Source organism: Pithys albifrons, chromosome 24, assembly GCF_047495875.1.
Source record: "Pithys albifrons albifrons isolate INPA30051 chromosome 24, PitAlb_v1, whole genome shotgun sequence".
Classification (NCBI taxonomy): Eukaryota; Metazoa; Chordata; class Aves; order Passeriformes; family Thamnophilidae; genus Pithys; species Pithys albifrons.
Window position 1 is genome coordinate 3,843,491 of NC_092481.1, and position 24,220 is coordinate 3,867,710.

The 24,220-nt window shown below is 62.0% G+C and overlaps 1 protein-coding gene across 4 annotated transcripts in view; it reads left to right on the forward strand.

The window, feature by feature from the left end:
* Positions 1 to 22,506, forward strand: part of AHDC1 (AT-hook DNA binding motif containing 1) — a 53,270-nt gene extending 30,764 nt beyond the window's left edge. For all 4 annotated transcript variants that reach the window (XM_071576652.1, XM_071576651.1, XM_071576653.1 and 1 more), the window contains 5 exons: positions 13,850 to 14,012; positions 14,824 to 14,864; positions 15,331 to 20,391; positions 20,514 to 21,182; positions 21,906 to 22,506. In XM_071576652.1, the coding sequence (XP_071432753.1) occupies positions 15,408 to 20,348 (4,941 nt within the window). In that variant the 5' untranslated portion in view covers positions 13,850 to 14,012; positions 14,824 to 14,864; positions 15,331 to 15,407 and the 3' untranslated portion in view covers positions 20,349 to 20,391; positions 20,514 to 21,182; positions 21,906 to 22,506. The remainder of the gene's footprint in view (positions 1 to 13,849; positions 14,013 to 14,823; positions 14,865 to 15,330; positions 20,392 to 20,513; positions 21,183 to 21,905) is intronic.
* Positions 22,507 to 24,220: the final 1,714 nt, after the last annotated feature.

A 24,220-nucleotide genomic window follows, 5' to 3' on the forward strand; every position in this document is an offset into this window, starting at 1 on the left:
GGTTTACTGACCCATTTCCATTCACACGGCTGCCAGTATCTTAGCAACTGCAACAGTCCCCCAAGAACAGGCATATTGCCTGCTATTAGTGACTGCTGCAACTGTGTCAAGGTTAGCTCTCTCCCTCCAAGCCCTGCCGAGTTTGTTTTTCGCCCAAAGCCAGCACAGGCTGTTCGGTGACATGTCCCCTGGCAACCGTCTTGGGTTTTGGGTGTTCATCCCTGCCATGGAAAATGCTGGAGCGGCTGGTGGGATGATGATGTGGGGTTGGGTGATGGATGGGATGCAGGTCTGGGTGGTGGGATGGAGCAGGATGCGGGGTTGGGTGCTCTGGGAGATGCTGTGGGGTGTTGATGATGGTGTAGGTGCATAATGTATCCCCAAAAATAGGAGTGTTGTCATCTGGTTGGGTGTCACTGTCATCCCTGTGGAGCACTGAGCCCCAAAAGTCACCCAGAGATGGTTGGGGGCTGTGCTGATCCCACTTGGGTGTTGGGTGTTCATCCCTTCCAGGAAAAATGTCAGCAGGCTGGAGTGGTTGGTGGGATGGAGATGGATGGGATGTGGGGTTCTGTGGTGGGATGGTGCAGGGTGCAGGATTAGAGGGTGGAATGAAGAAGGATACAAGGCTTGGCAGTGGGATGGAGCAGGTTGCAGCACTGGGTGATAACATGGATGGAGATGCAGGGTTGGGTGGTAGGATGGAGCAGGATGTAGGGTTGGGTGTGCTGGGAGATGCTGTGGGGTGTTGGTGATGGTGTCAGTGCGTAATGTGTTCCCAAAACCACGAGTGTTGTCACCCAGCTGGGTGTCACCGTCACCCCTGTGCAGCACCAAGCCCAGGAAGGCACCCAGAGGGATTTGGGGGCTGCACTGATCCTGCTTGGGTGTCACTCTGCCAGATTTGGTTTCTGCCCAAAGCTAGCACGGTCTTTTCAGTAACATGTCCCCCATAAACCATCCTGGGTGTTGTGTGTTCATCCCTGCCGTGGGAAATGCTGGTGTGGCTGGAGTGGTTGGTGGGAGGGTGATGGATGGGATGCAGGGTTGGATGGTGGGATGGGTGGGGTATGGATTGAGTGTCACAGGGGAAGCTGCAGGGTGGTGGTGGTGGGGTGGGCTCGTAGTGCATCCCCAAAAATAAGAGTGTTGACACCCAGCTGGATGTGACTGTCATCCCAGCCCTGGGAAGTCACCTAGAGGGGGCTGGAGGCTGCACTGATCCCATCTGGGTGTCACAAGTGGGGCTGGCCTCATCCTGCACCTTCAGGGGCTCAGCCCCTGGCTGGGCATGGGCAGGGCATGGTGCGTGTCCCTGGGATCCGTGGTGACACCAGGGGCCTTGGAGGTCCAGACACATACCTGTCTGGCACCACCATGTGCCAGGTAGGGACAGAAGTGCCACAGGGGTGACATCCACTGTCACCACCTCTTTTCCCACTGCACCCACCCCTGAGGGGAACGGAGGGAGAGAAGGGACTTGTGCTCCCTGGGTGTCCCCCAAAACACGGAGATATTGGGGTGACAGAACCCATGGAGCAGGGAGGGGGTGAGCAGCTGGCATGGCCCCAAAACACCCCACACAGGGAGGGAAACTGAGGCACGGGGCACCCCTCCCCCGGGCAGGCAGAGCCCCCCATCACCCAGACTGTGGGGGCTGAGGGGCAGCGAGGTGGGTGCTGGGGTGGGCAGGGTGCCATCCCCCCGGCAGTGCTGCAGACAGCAGGCTCCACACCGGCACGGCCGCGGGGACGGCTGCGAGGGAAGCCACAAAAATGATTTAAGGGGCTGGCGGGATTGATTTATTAAGAACAATTAAAAGCGCTAAATACGCTTAGCTCAGCCAGACACCGAGCAGGGAGCCTGTGGGGGAAGAGACCTGTCTGCTGGATCCAGAGGGCGAGGCTGGAAGGCGGAGGACTGGTGGCACTGGGCTGAGGCAGCTGGGGAAGGAGAGGGTGGTGGAATGGGGTGCAGCACCCTGGGGTTGGGTTTGCATCCAGGAGTGGGTTTGGGTCCAGAGATGGGTTTGCATCTTGGGGTAAATTATCACCCAGGGCTGGGTTTGCATCCAGGAGGGGGTTTGGGTCCAGAGATGTGTTTGCATCTCAGGGTAAATTATTACCCAGGGCTGGGTTTGCATCCAGGAGGGGTTTTGCACCCTGCAGTGAGATGAATTTGCACCCACAGATGGATTTCCACCCGGTGAGGGTTTCCATCCAGGGCTTGTATCCAGGTATGAATATTCACCCAGGGAGGAGTTTGTATCCAAGGGTGTGTTTGTGTCTGGGGGGGGTTCACCCAGGTATGGATTTGCACCCCGCAGTGGGATGAATTTTCACCCAGGCATGGGTTTGCATCCAGGGGTGGGTTTGCACCCCAGTTGGAAGGCGTGTGGTGGGATTTTGGGGACCAGGAGATTCCCAGGCCATGCTGAAATGGGGAGCTGTTTTAGAGCCAGTGCCAGCTGCAGGATGCCCAGTATAACTGATAGGCCATACTGGGCAGGGTGTTGCTGTCCCAGTCTAGCAGTGCTACCTTGGGAGCTTTGGCATCTTGGTGGTCCGTGGGTGCATCCCACAGAACTCCCCACTGATGGGCACCCACGAGGCTGATGCATGCCTGGGTCTGAGGAGCTCATGGAACAGAAATCCTGGAGTGTTGTGACATCCACAAACCCGCATCCCGCACAGGAAATCCCAGCCGAAAGTCCTTGGAGGCTGGGAGAGTCCCTGGACGTGTCCAGACCTGCCCAGCCCTGCTCCTCCCAGGCAGTAGGAGGGACAGGGAGAGCTGGGGTCACTCCTGAGATCCCTGGTGTTGTCACCCTGTGGGATGGGCTGCACCCAGGGGTGGCAGTTCGGTGTCCCTGTGTGCTGCTGGGGTGTTGGGATACCAGGAATGGGGGCAGAGGGCTGTGCCCTGTGTGCTCCCAGTCCCAGTGACTGCCAGCAGTGGGAGCACTGGTTTTGAACCTATTTTCCAGTGCCATGTGGGATCCATCCCCTTCGCTGGGCTCAACAGGCTGTCTGTGCTTTGCGGCAGCAGTGGGGATCTGGGAATGCTCAGGGACACGGGGATGCAGTGCTGTGCTGCCCTCCTCCCCTCGCCCCCTCCCAGTGCTACTGGGGGTCAGGTTTGGGGGTCTGTGTTCAGACACCCCACAGAGAGAGGTCCCACCACCTCCCCAGGTCACCCCACCTTGGGGCTGGATGTGCCCACATTCCCATCACCACATGGGTCCCTGTGGCATGAGCCAACTTGGACACCCCCTGCTCACCAAAACCCGCTGTAGTGGAGGGGCCCCCTGCCCTGGCCCCCCGGATAGAAGTCCTGGGAGCAGAGAGGTGCTGGGAAAGGTGCTGAATGGGAACAAAAGGTCTGTGGGGCGGCTGGCAGGGGCGAGCAGAGCCCGAGGCTTTCTGCTGACCCCGCTCTGGCTGCCCCGGCCCCGGCCTCCCCCCGCCGCCCCCACCCGCTCCTGCCGACGTCAGCGCTTCCCGGCAGCGCTCCCAGCCCTACCTGGAGCTGGATGGGAGGTGGGAAAACCATTTCTGCCTCTGCCCTGGCGCTCACGCCTCTGCCAGCCCTGGCAAAGCCTCCCAGGGCAGGGTGGGTGCTCATGCCTTGTGCCCACGCGTCACTGCAGGGCCACGTGCCCTTTTCCCATGAGGATGGAGCTGTGGTGAGGTGTGGAGTGTGGCATGGGCTGGGTGGTGGCTGTGGTGTGGGTGCAGTGTCCCCCTCTGTACCCCACTGCACTGGCTGGGTGTGCCTGTGGGAACAGTGGCTGGGGATGGAGATGGATGGGAAGGTGACTGGGGATGGAAGTGGAGGAGGAGACTGGGAATGGAGGTGACCAGGGATGGAGGTGACCAGGGATGGAAGTACAAGAGGAGACCAGGAATGGAGGTGACCAGGAGTGGAGGTGACCAGGGATGGAGGTGAGCAGGGATGGAAATGGATGGAGGTGATCAGGGGTGGCAGTAACCAGGGATGGAGATGGATGGAGGTGGCCAGGGATGGAGGTGGCCAGGGATGGAGGTAACCAGGGATGGAGATGGATGGAGGTGGCCAGGGATGAGGTGTCCCTGCCCTCGTGGCCCTTGCATTACCAGCGTTTTCCTCCATGCTCCTCCTTGTCCAAGGGCTGTCACAACCACAGGCAATGCCAGAGCCCATGGGACAAGGAGATGGGCTGCCCAGGGCCACCAGCTGGGTGTCCCAGTAGCCACCCTGGGGGAAGGTGTGTGCGGTGACCTGCCCAATGCCATGGCAAGCAGGGCGGTGGCAGAGGTGGCACTACCCCAGGGCACTCAGCAGTGGGGTCCCTGGGTGCCCCCAGCCTCGGCAGCGCTCCCGCCACCGGCTGCCCAAGGGTTAACGAGAGTTTGCTGCTCCTGCAGACAATTAGTGACATCTTTGCTGACAACGCCACACTGAGCCTCTGCCGCCTCCCCGGCAGCACCAGCCCGGCCGCCCCCGCGCCCCACGCGGCCCCCGCTCCACCGCCTGCCTTCGCCACCGTGGCCCCGCCGCGGTCCAGCCCCGGCACCGCGCCCCGACACCTCGCCCCGGCAGCGTTTCGGCAGCGCCGGCAGGATTGCAATCCCAAGCGGAGCAGCCGGCTCCCCTCGCTGCCCTCTGACCCGCTGTTGCTGTGGAAACTGCATCCCACGTAGGATTATGGAGCCGGAATCCGCAGGCTCCAAACTCCCCTCGAAATCCAGACGGTCACCAGGGTACCCCCCCTCGGCTGCCGCGCCAGCCCCCTCTGCCCGCAGTGCCCACAGGGAGCCCGCGGGGTGCCTGATGTCCCCACCCGGGTGGCAGCTGGGTGCCGGAGGAGGTGGCAGCAGCACTTCTGTGTCCCCTGATTTGCAGCCACCGACTGGTGACGCTGCCCAAGGTGTCACAGTGTCACCAAGAGGTCATCGTTGACCTCTGGCACGTCTGCTCCCCTGTGTCATCGCCTGAGCATCACCTCTCAGTGTGCCATCCCTGCATCCCAGAGAGGTGTGGGGTGCCAGCAGGACCTCCACCCTCAAACAGCACCCCAGGAAGGCGGGTCCACCCCCAAGGACACATCCCCAGCACCTCTGGGGCAGCAGCAAGAGTCGGGCACCCACCAGAGCCCCCCCACCCGCAGGGACTGGCAGTGTGGATCCCCCATGGCGGGAAGGGGTGGGCACGGGGGAGAGCAGAGCCTGTTTGGGGAGCTCTGTGGGCTGTGCTTGTGTCTCAGCATCTCTCCTGCCACCCGGGGAGGTAGGAGCTGAATTAATCGCGATCAATTAGTGCTGCTTGCAGTCCCTGGCTCCCTCCCTGCACCATCTTTGTCGCACCCAACAAGGGGGGCCCTGGTGTCCCCAGCAGCACCCGGGTACTGTGAGGGACTGCAGCCCCTCTGGACCCCCAAATGGGGATGGGGAACAAGCACAGTGTCCCCCAGCCCACGTGGCCACCAGAAACATCCATGCCATAAAATCTGGTGGAGGAGATGAGGAGGGGGGACACATGAGCCCCTCGAGGTCCCTCTGCCAGCCTGGAGCGGGGTGACAGGGTGTCCGGAGCCAGGGCCCGGATCCTGCAGGATACTGCAGCAAATGCCCTGCAATCTGCAGCCGGATGAATCCCACCTTCCTTCCCCCGCAACGTGCTGCCCTGGGCTACAGCTAATCTATTGTGCGCTGGGCTGCAGCCAGCACAAGCTGCAATACAGTAAATCCTTCTGCAGTATCCTGCAAGGGGACCGAGCCCAGCCGCAGCCACCCGCCGCCGCCAGACAAAGCCGGGGGGCCCCCGTGGGGATGGGGCGCAGGGGACAGGGACATCGGAGGGTGGCAGGCACCCCTGGCATCGTGCCGGCGAAGCCCAGAGGATGCAGCCCTTGAGCAGGGTGGGAAGTTCTCCAGGGAGTTTTGGGTGGTGCCATGAATCCCTCTGCCCTCCCCAGTCTGTGGACAGGGAGATGCTCTGTGGTCCAAGTGTGGGGTTGCCACTGAATGTTGTTGCCTTGTGTTCCCCTCCATGTGTGCAGGGGTTTCCATGCCCACCTTCTCCTTGTGCATGGTGCAACCTGCCCTGTGCCTCAGTTTCCCCACCGGCACAGCGCCCACCAAGCCCCTCATCCCCCTCCCTCAAGCAGGCTCCATCACATGTGAGCCCTGCTGCCCTTTGCTGAGGGGTTTTGCTTGGATACTGTCATTATGGTTATTATTACTATTATTATTATTATTATTGGGATGTTGGTGGGGCTCTGCGGCTCTGCCGGACCCGTCTTTGGCGAGCAAGGCATCCTTCAAAGGGAAGGCGCTCCGTCACCGCCCCACAGCAGCTGCGTTCTCCTCAATTAGAAGAGGTAATGAAGCAATTTATGGGCATCTACAAAGTGATGTGTGAGTGACAGGCTGTGTACGATCCGCGCCGGGGCTCTGCCGGCAAGTTGTGTTCTTCCAATTTTAATGGAAAGCTCCCTAGCCAGGGAGGGAGGATGAAAATCGGTGTGTCCATAGGTGTGTGTGCTCCAAGGAGGCTGGGTTGGTGGTGCTTGTGGGTCATGGATGGGTGCAGGGAGACCCTGAGTGCTCCAAACCCCTGTCCCCAGGGAGCCTGTTCTGCAGGGGTGACCAGAGCTGGGGGGCAGCTGGGTGGGAGCAGGCAGAGGGCTGGGGTGTCACAAGGTTCCTGGATCCTCTGGGATAGTTGGCTGTATCTTCCCTGTTTCCCATCAGCACACTGGGCGCTGTCCACTCTGCTCCTGCTGCTGTTTCCTCATATCTAGCCATGTCCCCACTGCATGTCACTGCCAGACTCCTTCCTCGCACCCCCAGCTTTTGGGGGGCCGGCACGGCCTCTCAAAGGGGAGAGTGACCTGTGGTTTGGGGTCAAACTCCAGTGACCCCCCTGGCACTGCTGCCAGCAGGGTGTGGGATGGGAGTCTGCAGTGCTGGGCTGGTGTTTTGGGGGTCTGGGGACTCCACCCTGGAGCCCATGGGTGTTGTACCCCCAGAGTGGGTGCAGTCCTGACTGTGCACAGAGGTGGGTGCTGCACATCCATGTGCTGGCACACCTGTGTGTGTACCTGTGACACACGTGTGCACCCACCCATGACCTCAGCACTGTCTATGTGTGTTCCTGTACCTGTGTGTGCACCCACACCTGTGTAGGGGTGTGTGTGCCCCTGTGCCTTGCCTGTCACATGTGTGTGCACCCACCTGTGCACACTCTGGTGCCCACACGTGTTCCTGTACCTGTGTGTCCACCTGCACCCATGAAGGTGTGTGTGGGTGCACCTGTACCATGTTTGTGTTCATGTCTGCACATGCATGAGCACAATCCTCCCCCTGTGTACCTGTGCACACACCTGCGTGTGCACAACCCATGCCTGTTAGTGGGTGCCTCCCCTCCATGCCCACCTGTTTGGGGGGTGCCAGGCTGCCCGTGTGACAGGGCAGGCCCCCTTCTCCCTGCACCCCTGCCCTGTCATGCCACTGTTGGCATCATCCCGTGGCTCCCACACCCCAGCTCGGCCCCAACCGGCTGCATCTCCCAGGAAACAGGATCCACAGCCAGGAGTTTCCGCTCAACTCGTGTGTGCCTCCCACAAAAAAAAAAAAAAAAAAAAAAAAAAAAAGGAAAAAAACCCACCCTGACACCAAGCCCGGCCGTTAATCCTGCCCGGCTCATTCTGCTTTTCTTGTCTAGCCAGTTTCTAAAATTGGCCAAGGGAGGCAACTGGCTGTTCTCCCCCCACCCAGACCCCCCCTCTGTCCCCACCTGGTCACCCCGGCGCAGTGTCAGCACCTGGACCCCATCACCCCATTCCTTGCGGTGGGGGCAGTGGCAATGCCCGGCACAGGGGTGTAGGTGGGCATTGGGTGACCCAGGACCGCGGTGGGCGTATGGTCAGCCTCCCCCCATCCCGGCGGGCGCCCCTTTGCTGCCCCGGGCAGCCCCCCAGCCCCAGCGCCGGGGGAGCATGGCTGTGCCGAGCGAGCCTTCGGCATGGGCACGCGTCCATCTGGCGCCTTCCAAATGTTACTGGCCTCGCAGGATCCCGGCTCCGCTTGGCGTTAACCCGCAGCGCACCGGTGGGGAACGGGCTGGGGGGGAGCTGGGCATCGCCCCTGTGACCCCCTCAGGGTGCCCCCGGGGGGTGGTTGGGGGCTGTGGAGCCGCCCAAAGCGCCACGTGGTGTGGGTGGGGGGGCGGCGTGGGCAGCCAGCAGAGCCCCCTCCGCGCCAGCGCGGCCGCGGGTGTTACATGACCCGGCGTGGCCGGCGCTGGGCAGGGACACACCGGGGCTGTGACTCATGCTGTGGCTATAACAGGGAGCCCGGAGAGGGGGGCCGTGGCCATCTGCGCAGCCTCAGGCCCGCCAGCACACTTGTGGGGGCCCTGGGGGGCACCCACCACACGGGGGCACAGCACCCCTTGGCACTGCCGGGATCGGCCGTCGCGCAGAGACGTGCGGGCAAACAGCCGGCACCCTGAGGAGAGCCCGGCACCCCGGGGTGGCACCGTGGGGGAGCGGTACTGGGGTGCCCCGTGTCCCCCCGCCCCTCTCCCGTGGCAGGGAGAGGGCAGAGGAGGGGGCCCGGCGGCTGCTCGCCTCCCGCGCCGGCTCGACGGGGCGGGGGAACAAAGCTGGCACCGAGGGAAGAGCTAAATTTAGCCCGTTTCCCTGCTAGCTCTGATCTGCGGCGCTGGGCTCCAGCCGGCCGAGGTGCCACCATCGCTGCGGTCCATCTGTCGAGCTGTTCCCCGCCCCCCCTGGGCCCCCCCAAGTCGGGGAGGGGGGTCAGACCCCTCCGGGGCTAAGGGGTTTGGGGACTGTGTTCGCACTGGGCAATGCTGCTGGGGGCACCTGGGCACCCCCATGCAGCCCCGGGGGGCTGTGGGCACCCATGTCTGTGGTGTGTGAGGGGAGGGTCCTCACACAGGGTAAGGAGTTCTTGAGAGGATGATTTTGGGGGAAATGGTCATTGCAGGGGGGTAGTGGCTGTGAGGGAGGTGGCTTTTTGTGGGGGAGATGGACGTTAAAGGAGAGATGGTCCCTGAGGGGGAGATGGTTGCAGGAGCGATGGTTTCTTGTGGGGGAGATGATTATTGCAGGGAAGATGGTCCTTGTGGGGGAGATGGTCCTTGAAGGGGAGGTGGATCCTGCAGGAGAGATGATCCTTGCAGGAAGGATGGCTCTTACAGGGGGGATGGTTTCTTGTGAGGGAGATGATGGTTCTTGCAGGGTCTTTTGTGAATCAGGGGGTTCTTTCAGGGGAGATGGTCCTTGCAGGGCAGATGGCTTTTTTGGTCATTTCAGGGGAGGTGATTGTTGCAAGGGAGATGGTCCATGGTCATTGCAGGTGAGGTGGCTCTTCAGAGTAGGTGTTCTCTTGCAGGGAAGCTGCTCCTTGCGTGGCAGGTGGTCATTTCAGGACAGACACTTTCTCCTGGATGAGATGGTCCTTGAAGGGGCGATGGTCCTTGCAGGGGAGATGGCCCTTGTAGGGGAGATGGTCCTTGCAGGGGAGATGTTTTTTTGCAGCAACAGGAATAGGGGCCTGACCAGGCATCCCCACCTCTGCCCACATCGAGAGCACCGTGCCACGTTCTGGTGCTGAGGGTTGAACCCACCAAGGGTCCCACCAGCTCTGGGACCACCAGGCATGGAGGATGCCACCAGCCAGGCTGGGGGCTGTGCTGCAGGAGACCCCGGTGGCAGCAGCACATCTGGGACCAGGCCCAGGAGAAGGGCTGTGTCTCCCACTCATCATTGTCCCCAGCAGTGTAGGGGTGTCCCCAGGATCCCTCCTGCCAGGGCCAATGGCATTGCAGAGCAATGAGCTCCCCACCCACCTTCCTGCAGCGCTGGGCAGATGCCAAGACCTTTGTGCACCCTCTGCTGATAGCCCAGCAGTCTGGAACCCCCATTTCCAGTGCCAGGGCAGATGCCTGAGCCTGTCCTGTGGATGTGCCACCTTGGGGTGACGTGAGAGGGCGGATCCCAGGTGTGTTTGCCCCATGTGCCAGCCAAGCCCTTTCCAGCACTGCCATCTCCTCCCACAGTGGCACCACATCCCCACACCCCGTTGGAGAGTCATGTTCCCCCACCAGCTCCCTGCTTGGAGGGCACCCCAAAAACCCTCTGATGGCTCCTCAAAGGGAACTGGTGTCTGGACCCATTACCTAAGATGAAACCCAGGCACCATCTGCTCTGTCTCCTAATTACGAGTGTGGCAGAGGAGTCAGGGCAGCAGGGGAACGTGGTGATGGCAGTGGGGACATGGTAACAGCGGGGTTCCAACCACGGGGTGACAGCTAAGAGGGGTCAGGGCTGTCTAAAGGCACCCTGTGCCCCAGTACCCATCTGTGCCCACCCTTCTGGACCCCTGACTCATGTCCTGCTCCCAGTCTCAGGGTGGTGGGTCCCCAGGGTGGGTGGGTGCCCGGGAGCCACCAGTGGTACCCAGGGGAGTACCCAAAATGCCCCCTGCTGCTGATGGGTGCCCCTACTCTGGAGGAGGGCAGAGTGCTGTCAGGGGCTGAGGTGTGGGGAGAAAGAGGAGGGAGCAGGGCCCACGTGCTTTACCGTGTGTGATGCTGAACTGGGGGGGACGTGGAGGTCGGGGTGGAGGGGGCGGAGGCGCAGGGACCCCCCGCGTGGCTCAGGGAGGAGGTGGCCAGGGTGGGGGCTGGCTGGGGAACACGGAAACCCTCGGCAAGCCCTGCCAGGAAGCTGTCACTGGAGGGGATTTTCCATTGGTGTCAGCAGGAGCAGGACGAGCTGGGGGGGACTCGTGGGGAGGGGGGCGCCGAGGCCCTGGGAGGGGACCAGGGGGCATGCAAAGGATCGGGCACAGAGGGGACAACCTCCCCGGTGCCCCAGATGGGAAGGGGAGGGCATGTGCAAGGGAGCTGCACCCCTGTGGTGCCCCCAGATGTGCTGAAGTAGAGGAAAAGCTCTACAGTGCTGTGTCTGTGTGAATGTGCAAGAGACAAGCACTGTCACACCATCCCCAGGCTTGTGGGACATGAGTGGGACACCCCTCAGTGCCACTTGTGTGTGTGTGTGCAAGGTGGGGGCACCTCTGCAGTGCCCCAGATGTGTCAGGGCACACACAGCAGGACATGGGTGATGGGGGTGTCTGGAGACCCCCCACACACACTCACATGGGGGTACTTAGGGCCACCCCAAAGCCTTCCAGCGCCCCGTGGTGCCCAGGGACCCCCGAGGACCCTCTGTCCCTGCTGCTGTCACCGCGGGCGGCTGGGCATGGTGCCCTGGCAGGGTGGGAGGCGTCGGGCCAGCATGTCCCCATCTGTGTGGCGGCTGTGTCCCTGCCGCCTGCCTGTCTCCTGGTGGCATCTCCGGCCCCACCCTGACGTCTGGGTGGCCTCAGAGCTGGGCACCAAACCATGTCCATGTCCTGGGAGCCATCCCTTCATCCCCCTGTTGCCACACCAGTGCCAAGCCAGCCCCTCCATGCCCCCTCCCCGTGCCAACGCTGGAGGTCAGGGCTGGGGGTCAGCAGGCTCTGGGGGCTTTGGGGGGTTCTGCAACCCCCTGCACCCTCATGGTGCCACCACACAGCACCCCTGCCACCCAAGGGGGGCCTGTTTTGGTGGAGGGGATGAGGCGTGGGGATGTTTTGCCCCCTGTGAGGCTGGACAGGTCTTGGAGCAACTTAGTCTAGTGGAAGGTGTCCCTCCCCATGGCAGGGGGTGGAACGAGATGAGCTTTAAGGTCCCTTCCAACCCAAACCATTCCATGATTCTGATTCCTCTCGCCGCCAACCTCTGTCAAGCCTGAAACCGTTAAACTAATTAAAGCTTTGCAGCAGCAGGATTAAGCCCGGGCAGGGGAGGTGGGAGCCCAGGTAGTCGATTAGTTCACCAGGCGAGGATATTGGATTTCTGCGAGGCGAGTCAGCAGTCTTCAGGGGCTGTTATCTTTGCAGGGCTGCGGGGTCAGGAGGTGGGAAGCGGAGGTGACTGCAATCTCGCCCGCTTCATCCCCCCCTCCTCCTCATCCTCACCCCCCAGCACCCCCCCCAGCCCCCGGCTTTGCTGCCTCTCCCCCACCCGCGGCGCCCATCTCTATCTCTCCTTCTCTCTCTGTCCCTCCTCGCTTGTGTGGTCTCTGCTGGTGTTTTGTAACTAGCGGGGAGAAAAAAAAATAAAAAAAAAAGAAAAAAAAAGGAAAAAAAAAAAGAAGGAAAAAGGCCCTACCCCTGGCGAGGAAGCCAGGAATGGCGAGGTCCGGAGAGCCTAATGGGAAACATGTGGCGGCTGCCTGGGGCTGAGCGGGGAGGTGAAAGTGAGCGCGGCAGCGCAGTGAACATCCCGGTGCGCCCCACTGTACCCCCGAGCACCCCACTGGCCCCCCGGAGCCCCTTCCCCACCGCAGCCCCCTGCCCACCGCCGCTGCCAGGCTCCCACCTGCACCCCATGCCATGGTGGGCAGTGGGGTGGGATGGTGGGCACTGCTGGGCCCCGTGGTGGGTGGGTGGATGGTGGGTGGGGGGCGCAGGTGGTCCCTGCTGGGGAGGGTGGTGGGGGTTTGGCCGGGGTGTGGGAGGAGTCCTGGGACTGGGAGGGTCCCCCCGAGTGTCACCGGACACGTGGCCCTGCTGGGGGCGAGGGAAGGAGCCGGACATTGGTGGTGTGGGGTGAGAGCTGGGGGGTGTGCCCAGGGGTTGCAGCCGGGGGGCGAACGTGGGCGATGGGGAACACGCAGACCATGGGTGGTGGGGTGTCCAGGCACCCTACACACCCTCCCCATCGGCATCCCAAAAGCATGCAGAGCATCTATAGCTCCGTGTGCCACAGACACACGGGGTGACCACGGTGCAGAGCTGGGGGGGGATGCACCCCGACCCTCTCCCGACACCCCCGACCCCTCGATCGCCCCATCCAGCCGCGCGCAGCGTGTGCGGCGGGGACCAGCTCCCGGCGGCTGTTCTGGAAAACCTCCCGTTTGCTTCCTTCCTGCCTGCCTCCCCTCCGACAGCTCCCTGGGCACACCAGCAGCCTCAGCAGAGACGGAGACCGGTCTTTCTAGCACATATTTTCCTGCTGCACATCGCCCTTGGTGTAACTTTACACCGAGGTGCCCGCATCTCCGCGGTGCCAGCGCTGCGCCCAAAGGCTGGCGGGGAGACAGGGAAAGGGGGGGATGCGGATGGACTGACAGGTTTGAATTCTCTTTCCCTGCCTTGTTGATAAGTTGTCACGCTAATCCAGACACCGGGAAGAGCCTGGATCACGCCGAGAGAGGCTGCGTGTGTGTGTGTGTGTGTGTGTGTGTGTGTGTGTGTGTGTGTGTGTGTGTGTGTGTGTGTGTCTGCCGGTGTGTGCTGGGGAAGGGAGCCAACCCGGCAGGGATTCACACGCGGAGCTGGGGAGGGAAAACAGGCGGACGTGCTGGCACGGGGGGCACTGCGAGGGGCTGGGGGGCTCTGCCGTGCACCCTGTGCCACATGGGCAGTGGCTGTGGGTGCCACGACCTCATGCAGTGGAGTGGGGGGACAGCTGTGTGAAGTGTGCAGTATCCATGTGGATATGCATACGTGTGCATGGCTACAAGTGTGTGCCCACAGCCTGGTGGGGAGATTCACCCCCTTTATGGGCAGCCCCAGGCTCAAGGCATGGCTGCAGTGGGGAGGAAAGGGGTGTCCTGCCCCAAAACGCCACCCTGGGCATCCCGTGGTGAGAAGGAGGGCACAGCGTGGGTGTCCCCTGGGCAGTGGCTTCGAGGGGGAGGCATCAGCGGGTGGCACACTGTGCTCGGGGGGGCTCCCTGGGGAAGGGGCCGCCGGGCTGACGCGTGGGGGTCTCTCTCGAGCAGATGGGAGCTCAGTCGCCTGCCAGCCCCTTGCACTGGAGAACGGTGCCAGCCCGCCAGCCGAGTGGTTCCCGCATGCCCAGGGCTCCGGCCCCCGCCAGCCCGGCAGCGACGGCGACGGCAGGAGCTTCCGAGTGAACCTGCACTGCAAACACCCCCGGAACAGGTACCGGGGGGACTCACCCCAAAAATGGGGAGCGGAAAGTGCACTGAGAAGGGGATTAGCAGCACATTTTGCTGCCAGTGCTCTGCCCATCCCCGTGTGGGCATCCCTGGAGATGGAGAGAGGATGCTCTGTGCCTTCACAAAGCTCTTGGCTTGGGATTTTGGGGTGAATGGGGGGCCTGCAGCCCTCCATGGGGTGCAGGGTGGGTTGTGCAGTGGGCACATGGTGCCTGACACCCCCTGTGGGTGTCTGTGCCACACCCCCCTGCAACCCTTGCTGTACCTCATTGCCAGCGAGGGGAAACTGAGGCAGAACCCATGCAGGGGGGTCCCAGCAAGGGGAGTCTGCTGGCACTGGGTGATGTCACCACGGGTGGGAGTCGGAGCTGTGCATGGGGTTTCCATGGGTGGGTGGCAGCCGGGGTAGGATGTGGGGGGGTGGGATGTGCTGAGCCACCTCCTCGGGGGAAGACCACCCCCCCGCGTGTCCGGAGCGCGGCTCGCCGGGGACACCTAGTGGCAGAGCCACCAAAGGACCCCCGCCACCCCCCTCCGAGCCCCCCCCAGCCCCACGAAAGGGTTGGTGGTGGAAATGGGGATGGGAACCTGTCCCCTCTGTCCTCCAGATTAGAGGCAGCCTCCCCCCTCTCTCCCCACCCCCCGTAACTCTGACGCCACGGTGATGGGCGGCTGTGGGAGCTCGGGAGGATCAGCCCCTGGCATGTCCCATGGAGGGACTAGCACAGGGGTGGTGGCACCCAAGTGTCCCCTCCCCACGTGGGGTTAACCCTGCACATCCCTTCCTTTTGCAGAGAGCTCAAGTGCAATAGCAGGAGCAGCAGCAAAACCGAAGGTAAGTCCCAGCCACAGCTCCCTGACCACTCTGACAGGGACCATCCTGTGGCAGGATGGGGCAGCCCAGACCTTGGAGGGAGGTCTGTGAGCTCTTGGAGGGGCTGGCACGGGTGGTCCTGGTGTGGGGAGGGTGTCCAGTCCCCCTGGGCTAAGGAAGGCATCCAGACCCCCTTGAGCTGGGAAACTCATTCAGCCCCTTTTGAACTGCAAGCGTATCCAGCCCCCTCTGAGCTGTGGGAAAGTGGGCAGACCCCTGAGCTGCTGAGCAGGACAGCCTCCATTTTCCCAACTGGGGGCAGCGAGGGCACATTCCCACAGTGCCACCCGGGCCCTCGCTGGTGACAGGGCGGGAATGAGCTGGGGGATGGATGTGGGGCCCCACCCCTGAGGGCGGGATGGAGCGAGGCTGCTTGTGGCCAGCAGTGCCCACAGAGCCTCACTGTCCCCTTCTCTGCCGCCCACAGGTCCCGGTGTCACCTTCCCTGACCCCCATGTCAGCAACTGCCTGGCCAAGCGGCACGCGGGGGAGGAGGAGGTCAGGATGCGCGTGAAGCCCCCGGGCCCAGTGGTAACGACCAGCGTTGTGCGTGGCTCGCCCGACTACGTCCGAGAGCCCAAATTCTACCCCCCGGGACACCCGGCGCAGCGGCCCCCAGCCTGCCCGGCCGAGAAGGCGTTATCCTGCAGCGTGCTGAGCTTCCCTGAGGGGTCGTGCCCCGCGCTCGGCCGGGAGCACCAGGCAGGCTCGCTGCTGCACGGCGACCCCGCCGACCGCTGCCAGAGCGTCCACGGCGGCACCAAGGCAGTGGAGGACCTGCTGGGCTGTGCCGGGGAGCCCCAGATCCTGGGGGGCAGTGCGGAGGAGGCACCCGCCCGCGACAGGGCGCCCAAAACCTTCCCCAACGCGACGCTGGCCTCAGGCCGCTGCAACATCGACAGCATCCTCGCCTTGCTCCGGAGCAAGTGCGGCAACGGGCACATCAACCTCCACCCCGTGGTGCAGCTCATCGACATCATGAAGGACCTCAACCGCCTCTCCGAGGACCTCAAGAACAGTGGGGTGCACCTGGACTGTGGCAGCCTCCGTGGCAGCGGCGGGGGCCATGAGGACAGTCGCCTCCTGCCCGCCGACCGCGACCTCCAGTACAGCTTCTTCTCCTCGCCCTCCCTGGCCAACAGCATCCGCAGCCCCGAGGAGCGAGGGGTGCTCCTCAAATCTGATCCACCACGGCACCCCCGGCCCCCGGCACGTGATGGAGAAGCTGATGGGGGTGGGGGGAGTGCCCCACAGCCCCCCGGACACAGTGGGGGCGTGGGGGGGGTCTCCAAAGCGCCAGTGGACGAAGCCAGTTGTTCCCAGCCTGATGCCGGCGATTACTCGGAGCTGGCCGAGGCGGACATCCTGAACGAGCTGGCCTCCCTGGCATGCCCAGGGACGCAGCTGCTGGAGTCGCAGGCGATGGAGCAGCAGCCCCAGTTGCTGCCAGCCCAAGAGCTGGACTCCCAGTCCCGGCTGTTGGATTCCCAGTCCCTGGAGTCGCAGCCCCAGCTGCTTGATTCGCAGAGCCTGGAGCCGCTGCCAGAGTCACTGGAGCTGCAAAACCTGGAACCGTTGGGGCTGCAGTCGCTGGAGCCGCTCTCTGAGTCGCTGGAGCTGCAGTCGCTGGAGCCCCTGTCCGAGTCACTGGAGCTGCAGTCGCTGGAGCCGCTGGCGGAGCCACTGGGGCTGCAGACCCTGGAGCCGCTGCCTGGAGCGCTGGAGCCCCCATTGCTGCCCACCGAGCCCTCACTGCTGGAGTCGCAGCCGCTGGGAACCGTTTCGGAGCTGCTGGAGACTCAGCCGGGCACTGGTGACCCACTACGGCCCCACGGGCTGCAGCCCCGGCTCGGGGGGTGTCCCCTGAGCACTATGGTGAAGAGGGGTCCCTGTGGGGGCCGGGGGGCCGGGCGGTGTGGTGAGGACCACCGCAAGTATGCCCTGCGCCGGACAGACAAGCCAAAGATGCTGTGCCGCCGGAGGAGGGCAGGGCGAGGGCGCCGGGTGGACGTCACCCCCGAAACCCGTGTCTTGTCCCCTCTTGCCCTGCCCACCGAGGTGCCCCCTGAGCCTGAGGAGCCTGACACCCCACTGCTGAGCCCCCCACCTCCGCCACCGCCCCCTACCACGCTGGACCCCGAGGAGATGCCCAAGGCCTCTGCAGCAGGGAAGAAGAGCAAGTGCCGGGGGGTGAGAAAGATGGTGGTGAAGATGGCCAAGATCCCCGTGTCTCTGGGGAGGAGGAACAAGACCACCTACAAAGTGTCATCGCTCAGCAGCAACTTGAACCTGGAGGGGAAGGAGCTGGCAGCCAGCACCTCCATGGAGCCCACGCCACTGCTCAAGATGAAGAACAATGGGCGCAATGTGGTGGTGGTCTTCCCCCCCGGTGAGATGCCCATCATCCTGAAGCGCAAGAGGGGTCGGCCTCCCAAAAACCTGCTGCTGGGCCAAGCCAAGCCCAAGGAGCCCACTCCAGAGGTGAAAAAGAGGAGAAGGAGGAAGCAAAAGCTGGCGTCCCCCCAGCCCTCCTACATCGCTGACACCAACGACAGCAAAGCCGACTACTCAGACGTGTTGGCCAAGCTGGCCTTCCTCAACCGGCAGAGCCAGTGCTCGGGGCGCTGCTCGCCGCCCCGCTGCTGGACCCCCAGCGAGCCTGAGTCCATCCACCAAGCCCCTGACACCCAGAGCATCTCCCACTTCCTGCACCGCGTCCAGGGCTTCCGCCGGCGCGGCGGCAAGGCAGGGGGCTTTGGTGGGCGTGGGGGAGGCCACGCCGCCCGCGCCGCACGCTGCTCCTTCAGTGACTTCTTTGAGGGCATTGGGAAGAAGAAGAAAGCCCCCACTGCCCTCCATGCTGACCCCGTGCACCCGCGCAAGCGTGGCCGGCCAGAGCCCGATCCCGTGGGAAAACCCAAGCGGAAGCGGCGGGCACGCAAGAACGGGGCACTCTTCCCTGAGCCCAACTCCGGGCAGAGCTTCGGTGATGGCCCCACCGGAGAGTGGGGTGGCGGCGAGAAGGGCAGTCCCTGGGCCCCCCACCATGGCCACCCTGGCAGCCAGGCCGGGCGCAACGGTGGCTACCAAGGGGCTGAGGCGAGACCTTTCCATGCTGCGGGGCTGGAGTCGGGCTCCTCTGGCCGCACCGGCTTCTACGCCAGCAGCGCACCATCCTCGCAGACGGAGACCGGTCCGGAGCGGCACAGCCTCTTCACCGGGTACTTCCGCTCCTTGCTGGACTCAGACGACTCCTCTGACCTGCTGGACTTTGCCCTCTCTGCATCCCGCTCCGAGTCCCGTAAATCAGCAGCCGCCTACACGGCACCCCCGGCTGCGCTGCCCGGCCAGCGGGGCATGGCTGCCTACACGGCCCGGGGTGGCAAGGTGGCAACAGCCACGCCCGGTGCCGAAGCCGCCTTCCATGCAGCCATGCAGGGCCGGCCGGCATTCCCACCTGGCCGCACTGCCGCAGGCTATGGGGTGACCCAAGGGTCGTCAGAGTGCCGAGGTGCTGAGTCCTTCCCCAAACTGGCACCACCATCAGTCGTGTCCAGGTCGCCCACAGCTCACCCAGCAGCCAGCGGCACCCCCAGCTATTCCCCTTACGGCAGCTACGGCAGCACCGGGCAGAGCGTGGCACCCACCAGCGTGTTCCCACCAGGAAAGCAGTACCCACCGGCACAGGACTGCCCCAACAGCAAGGACTGCAGCTTCGCCTATGGCAGTGGCAACAGCCTCCCATCCTCGCCAAGCAGCGCCCACAGCGCCGGCTACGCACCACCAACAGCCGGTCCGAGTTTGCCACTGGGAAAAGCTGCCTTCTTCAACAGTGCCGAGCAGGGGGGACAGTTCTCCAGTGCCGCGCACACCCCCCTGCGCTGCGACAGCCGTGCCAGCACCGTCTCACCTGGTGGCTACATGGTGCCCAAGGGGTCAGCGTCCTTCCAGCCCTCGCCCGAAAACTGCCGGCAGTTCCCCAGCGCTGCACCGTGGGCTTTCCGGCAGGGCTACAGTGGCTTGGATTGGAGCTCAGAAGCCTTCAGCCAGCTCTACAACCCGGGCTTTGAGTGCCACCTCAACGAGCCCAACGTCATCCTGGACATCTCCAACTACACCCCGCAGAAAGCCAAGCAACAGACGGTCTCCGAGACGTTCTCCGAGTCCTCCTCCGACAGCACCCAGTTCAACCAGCCGGCCGGTTACCGGCGCGCCAACAGCGAGGCGTCCTCCAGCGAGGGCCAGTCCAGCCTCTCCAGCCTGGAGAAGCTGATGATGGACTGGAACGAGGCGTCCTCTGCCCCCGGCTACAACTGGAACCAGAGTGTGCTCTTCCAGAGCAACTCCAAGCCCGGTCGAGGCCGACGGAAGAAGGTGGATATGTTCGACACCTCCCACCTGAGCTTCTCCTCCTCTTCCTCCTCCTCCTCTGTGTACCCCGCCAAGAGGAACACAGGACCCCGGCAGCCCCGGGGCTCCCGGGGGGCTTGTGCCTCCAAGAAGGAGAGGGGGACAGGAAAAGCCAAGTTCCCCACCAAGTCGCAGGCGGTGAACGCCCTTTTCCAGGAGAGCACAGACCTGGGCTTGGACTATTACAGTGGGGACAGCAGCATGTCCCCCCTGCCCTCCCAGTCCCGGGGCTTCGGGGTGGGCGAGCGGGACCCCTGCGACTATGCCGGGCCCTACTCCATGAACCCTTCCACCCCCTCAGACGGGACCTTCGTCCAGGGGTTCCAGAGCGACTCCCCTGGCTTGGGGCAGCCGGATTTGGAGAGCAAGCACTTCCCTGCTCTCCCGCACCAGCTGGCAGCCCCCGGCCAGCAGACTGTCTTTGAGGCCGGCTTGCAGAAAGCCTTCTCGCCCAACTGCTCCCCAACCTTGGCCTTCAAGGAGGACCTCCGGGCGGGCAGCATCCGGAAGCTGCCGGCCTGCGACTCGCTGAAACACAGCATGCAGGGGGGGGCCCTGCCACACGCCCCCCACCTGGCTTGCCGCGACCTCCCCATGCCTCAACCGCACTACGACTCCCCCAGTTGCAAAAACCCCCCATACTGGTATTCCCCCAATGCCAGCACCCGGAGCCCTTCGTACGATGGCAAAGCGGGGGCCGGGATGCTGGTAGACTTCATGGGCAGGACGGACCCCCCATGTCTGAACCCCCACTTGGGCAGCCCGAGCGGCACCCACCCCTCCAAGGGCGAGAAGGAGCCCTTGGAGATGTCCCGGGCTCACCACCGAGGACCCTACGCTTGTCCCTTGATCAATGACTTGAACATCTCCCCTGTACCGAGAGACTCAATGCTGCAGCTGCAGGACAACTACAGGTACCCCAGTTTTGCACCCCAAGGGCACCCCGTCATGGCCCCCACCCAGAAGAGCGGGTTTTTGGGACCCATGGTAGAGCAACAACACCCTGAGGACACTTTTACGGTCACCTCATTGTAGTGTCTGCTGACGTGCCAACCGGACAACGAGGTTTTGTTACAGGGTAGGTGGGGGAGAACCTGGAGAGGAAGGGTGGAGGGTGGCAGAAGGGGACACAGGGGACACTCCCCAGGGCCCTTCTCATCATGTGTCCCGCTTTCTCTCCGTGTTGTGTTTCTCTTTCAGAGGTAATTTAGCCAGCACTTTTTTCTGGAACACTTTTCAAGTTCTGTATTTAACTGGGATTGGAATCGTTTGTTTTGTTTTCTAAAAAAAAAGAAAAAAAGAAAAAAAGGGGAAAAAAGAAAAAAAAAGAAGAAAAAAGATTAAAAATAAACAAAACGAAAGGAAAAAAATTAATAATAACGAACGAAGAGAGAAACACCCCCCCCCTCCCCGGTTTTCTCCCCTCTCCGCACTCAAACCCGCTCCGCCTGCCAAACTGCCCGGCTCTGCTTTCCGGACTGCCGACCCCCCGCCCCGCAGCAGGACAATCGGATGGACGGACGGACGGACGGACGGACAGAAGGACAGCACAGGCCCCCTCACTCTCCCCGCCACGCCGAGCCCGGGGCAGGAGCGCAGGCAGGGAGGGCAGGAGGGGCGCCGGGGGTCAGCGGCTGGGGGATCCCTGCCCGCAGCTCGGCCGGGGCGGGGAGGGCGCGGGGACCCCCCTGGCCGCCCCCCGGGGAGGCTGTTTGGGGATTCTTTTGTTTTTCTGGCCCCTCCCCGCCCGCTCGCTCGCCGCGGGGCTGTTCCTGCCGGATGGAAGCCGAGGGGCGTTGGGAAGCGCTGACCCCCCACCCAGGCTCTGGCAGCGTCGCCAGCGGGGCTTGGAGACGCCACCACCACCAGGTAAGTGCCAGCTGAGCCCCCCACCTCGAACCCCTGGGTTTGTGGGTGCCAGATGAGCATGAGCAGAACCCCAGAGCCCTGGGTAGGTGGGTGCCACAAGGGAGGTGAGCACGACCCCAGTTCCGTGGGTACGTGGGTTCTGGATGGGGGTGAATAGGATCCCGAACTTCCATGCACTGCACTTATGGATGGGGAGTGGGCAGGACCCCAGACCCACCCTGGGGGTGTGGGTAGCAGATGTGGGGGGAGCAGGACCCCAAACACCTGGGGATGTGGATGTCAGACCCCTGGGTGTGTGGATTCTGGATGGGGAGTGGAGAGGATCCCAAATCTCACAGTATGTGGGTGCTGGATGAGGGTGGGCAGGACCCCAAATCCCACAATTTATGGGTGCTGGATGAGGGTGGGCAGGACCCCAAATCCCACAGTATGTGGGTGCTGGATGGGAGTGGGAAGGACCCCAAATCCCACAGTTTATGGGTGCTAGGTGGGAATGGGCAGAACCCCAAATCCCATTTTATTGGTTCAGGATGTGGGTGGGCAGAACCCCAAATCCCAGAGTTTGTGGGTGCTGGGTGGGGTGGGCAGGACCCCAAATCCCACAGTTTATGGGTGCTGGATGGGGATGGACAGAACCCCAGATCTCACAGTTTATGGGTGCTGGATGAGGGTGGGCAGGAGCCCATTGGTGGGACACTCATCCCTTTCTCCCTTTCCCACCAGCCACAGCACCCTCGGCCCTGCGCCCCCCGCCCATCCCGGCCACCGGAGCAGAGAGGAGAGGAGGGGACCACCCCCCCTGGGGTACCCCAGCCCCACCGCCCCCCACTTCGCCCCCCGGCCCCCGCCTCGGCCGTGGCGCCGGCGCCGCGTTCTCTCTCTCTTTCCTCCCAGCCAGAAGCAGAGGGACTCTTTAATTTTTATTTTTTATTTGATTAATTTTCATTTTCTGCACAAAACCAGCAATTGTAAATACTTTTGAAGAAAAGAAGTTAAAAAAAATGTTTAAGGATTAAAAAAAAAAAATTAAAAAAATTTAAAAAGGCGAAAAATCACACACACACAAAAAAAATAAATTTAAAGTAAGAGAGAGTCACGGACCGGAGGGAGAACCCAAGAAAATTATGGAGGACAGACCTAAAGCATCCAAGAGGTGAATATGCAGCAGAAAAGAGCAAAAACCCCCCAGTATGCACTGAGAAAAAATTTATTTACAGATCGAGTGACAAAAAAAAAAAAGAAAAAAAAAGAAAAAAGTAACAATAACCTATTTATTGTATATAATGTTTTATTATAAATCGTGTCTTGTATATTGCATTCTGTACATCTGCTGTGGTTTTGTGGTGTGCAACTTCCGCATGGGTTCCTTGGGTTTCCGTTGCCTTTTTTTAATGATTCGATGATGATTTGAGTTTTATTTTTATTATTATTCCGAAGAACGAAGGCGGGTTTTTGGTTTGGGGTTTTTTTTTTTTTTGGTTGAGATTTTTTTTTTTGGCAGTACACACCCAAAGATCCAAATTTGTATAAAAACAAAAAGGAGTTTAAAAAAAATAGAAAGAAAAAGAAAAAAAAAAGAAGAAAATTTTTAAAAAAGGAAAAAATAAGGAATAAATCAATCACAGACCCTCTTGGTGGGGAGGGGGAGTGGGGGAGACTGGGGTGAAGGGGGGGGGCACTGGGTGATGAGCTCAGGGTGTGGGTGCGTGTGTGGGTGCCAAGAGGGGGCTTTGGGGTCCTCTCCCCCCCAATCCCCTCTGTGTGCCCCCCCCCCTCAAGAATTCGGCGACTTCTCTACAGCTTTGTGGATTGTGCAAAAACTGAGAAAACACACACACAAACACAGGAAAAACACCCTGAAATGGTTAAAAAAGGCAGAATAAAAAAAGGGAAAAACACCCCAAATTGGTCAAAAAAGCCCCTCCTCCCCAGCTGCCCTGCGCAGTGTTTGTGCTGCCCCGGCCGGAGGGGCCCCCCCATGAGCCCCCCCCCCCTCTCGGCCTCCCCCTGCTTTGCCCCTCAAATGGTCTTTTTGTGTTATTTAGGAAGGAATTTTTAATAGGCACTTTTTTATATTAAAAAGAAACCTATATATTGAGCGATGCCCGCTGCTTTCTTGCTTCTCTTTTTTTTTTTTTTAATTTTTTATTTTTGGGAGGGGCACGGTCTGGCTGTGCCGGGGGAGGGGGAGTGTTGGAGGGGTGCTGACCCTCCCTGAATTTAGGGAGGATGTCAGGATCAGGCTTAAGGTGGGAATTGCAGCAAGAAAGCTGAATTTTGGTACAAATCCGGCTGTGGTGTCCCCACTGCTGCTCCCCTGGGGATGGAGTGACAGCCGGGGGTCCAGGGGGACAATGCCAGGAGTGTTGGTGGCATTTTGGGTGGCACCTTGACTTTCCAGACAGGATGGGTCTCCGCCCCTCCATGATGATGGGAGGGCACAGGGATACAGACGCTGATGGATGGAAGAAGCATCAACACCATAAAGGAGCGAAAATAAGGACAAAACAAATAAAATTCAAAAAATCCACCAACTTCCAGGCTGGGAAGATGAAGGCGGCAGAGCCTCCTCTGGGCGAGGAGGGGGGGGGGAGTCGCGGAGTGGTGGTGGTGGGACCAGCTACCTGTGGGTGGGAGAGGTGAGCGATGCCGGCGGGGTCAGGGCTGCGGCAGCCGAGGGTTTGGGGGGGCCGGGGGGGAGCAGAGGGGTTGCTATGGAGAGGAACACAGGGCGCATACTGATTGATGGATGGGGGGGAGCGGCAGGGGAGGGGACCGGGGCTGGCAGTGCCGCAGCAGCCCGGGGAGATGCTTAATGGGGTGGGGGGATGCTGGGGGACCCCCTCTGTGCTGGGCTGGGGCAGAAGCAAAGCCCACCCCCAGGTGGGAGGAGCAGGGTCTGATGCAGCCCCCCCGCCCCATTTGGGGTGTACTGAGCACACAGGTGGGCTCACAGCATCCCCCCACCCACCTCGGCGGTGCTGGAAGGGGAGGGGGGCACCTGCCAGTTCCTGTGCCTCAGGTGATGGTGGGTGGGC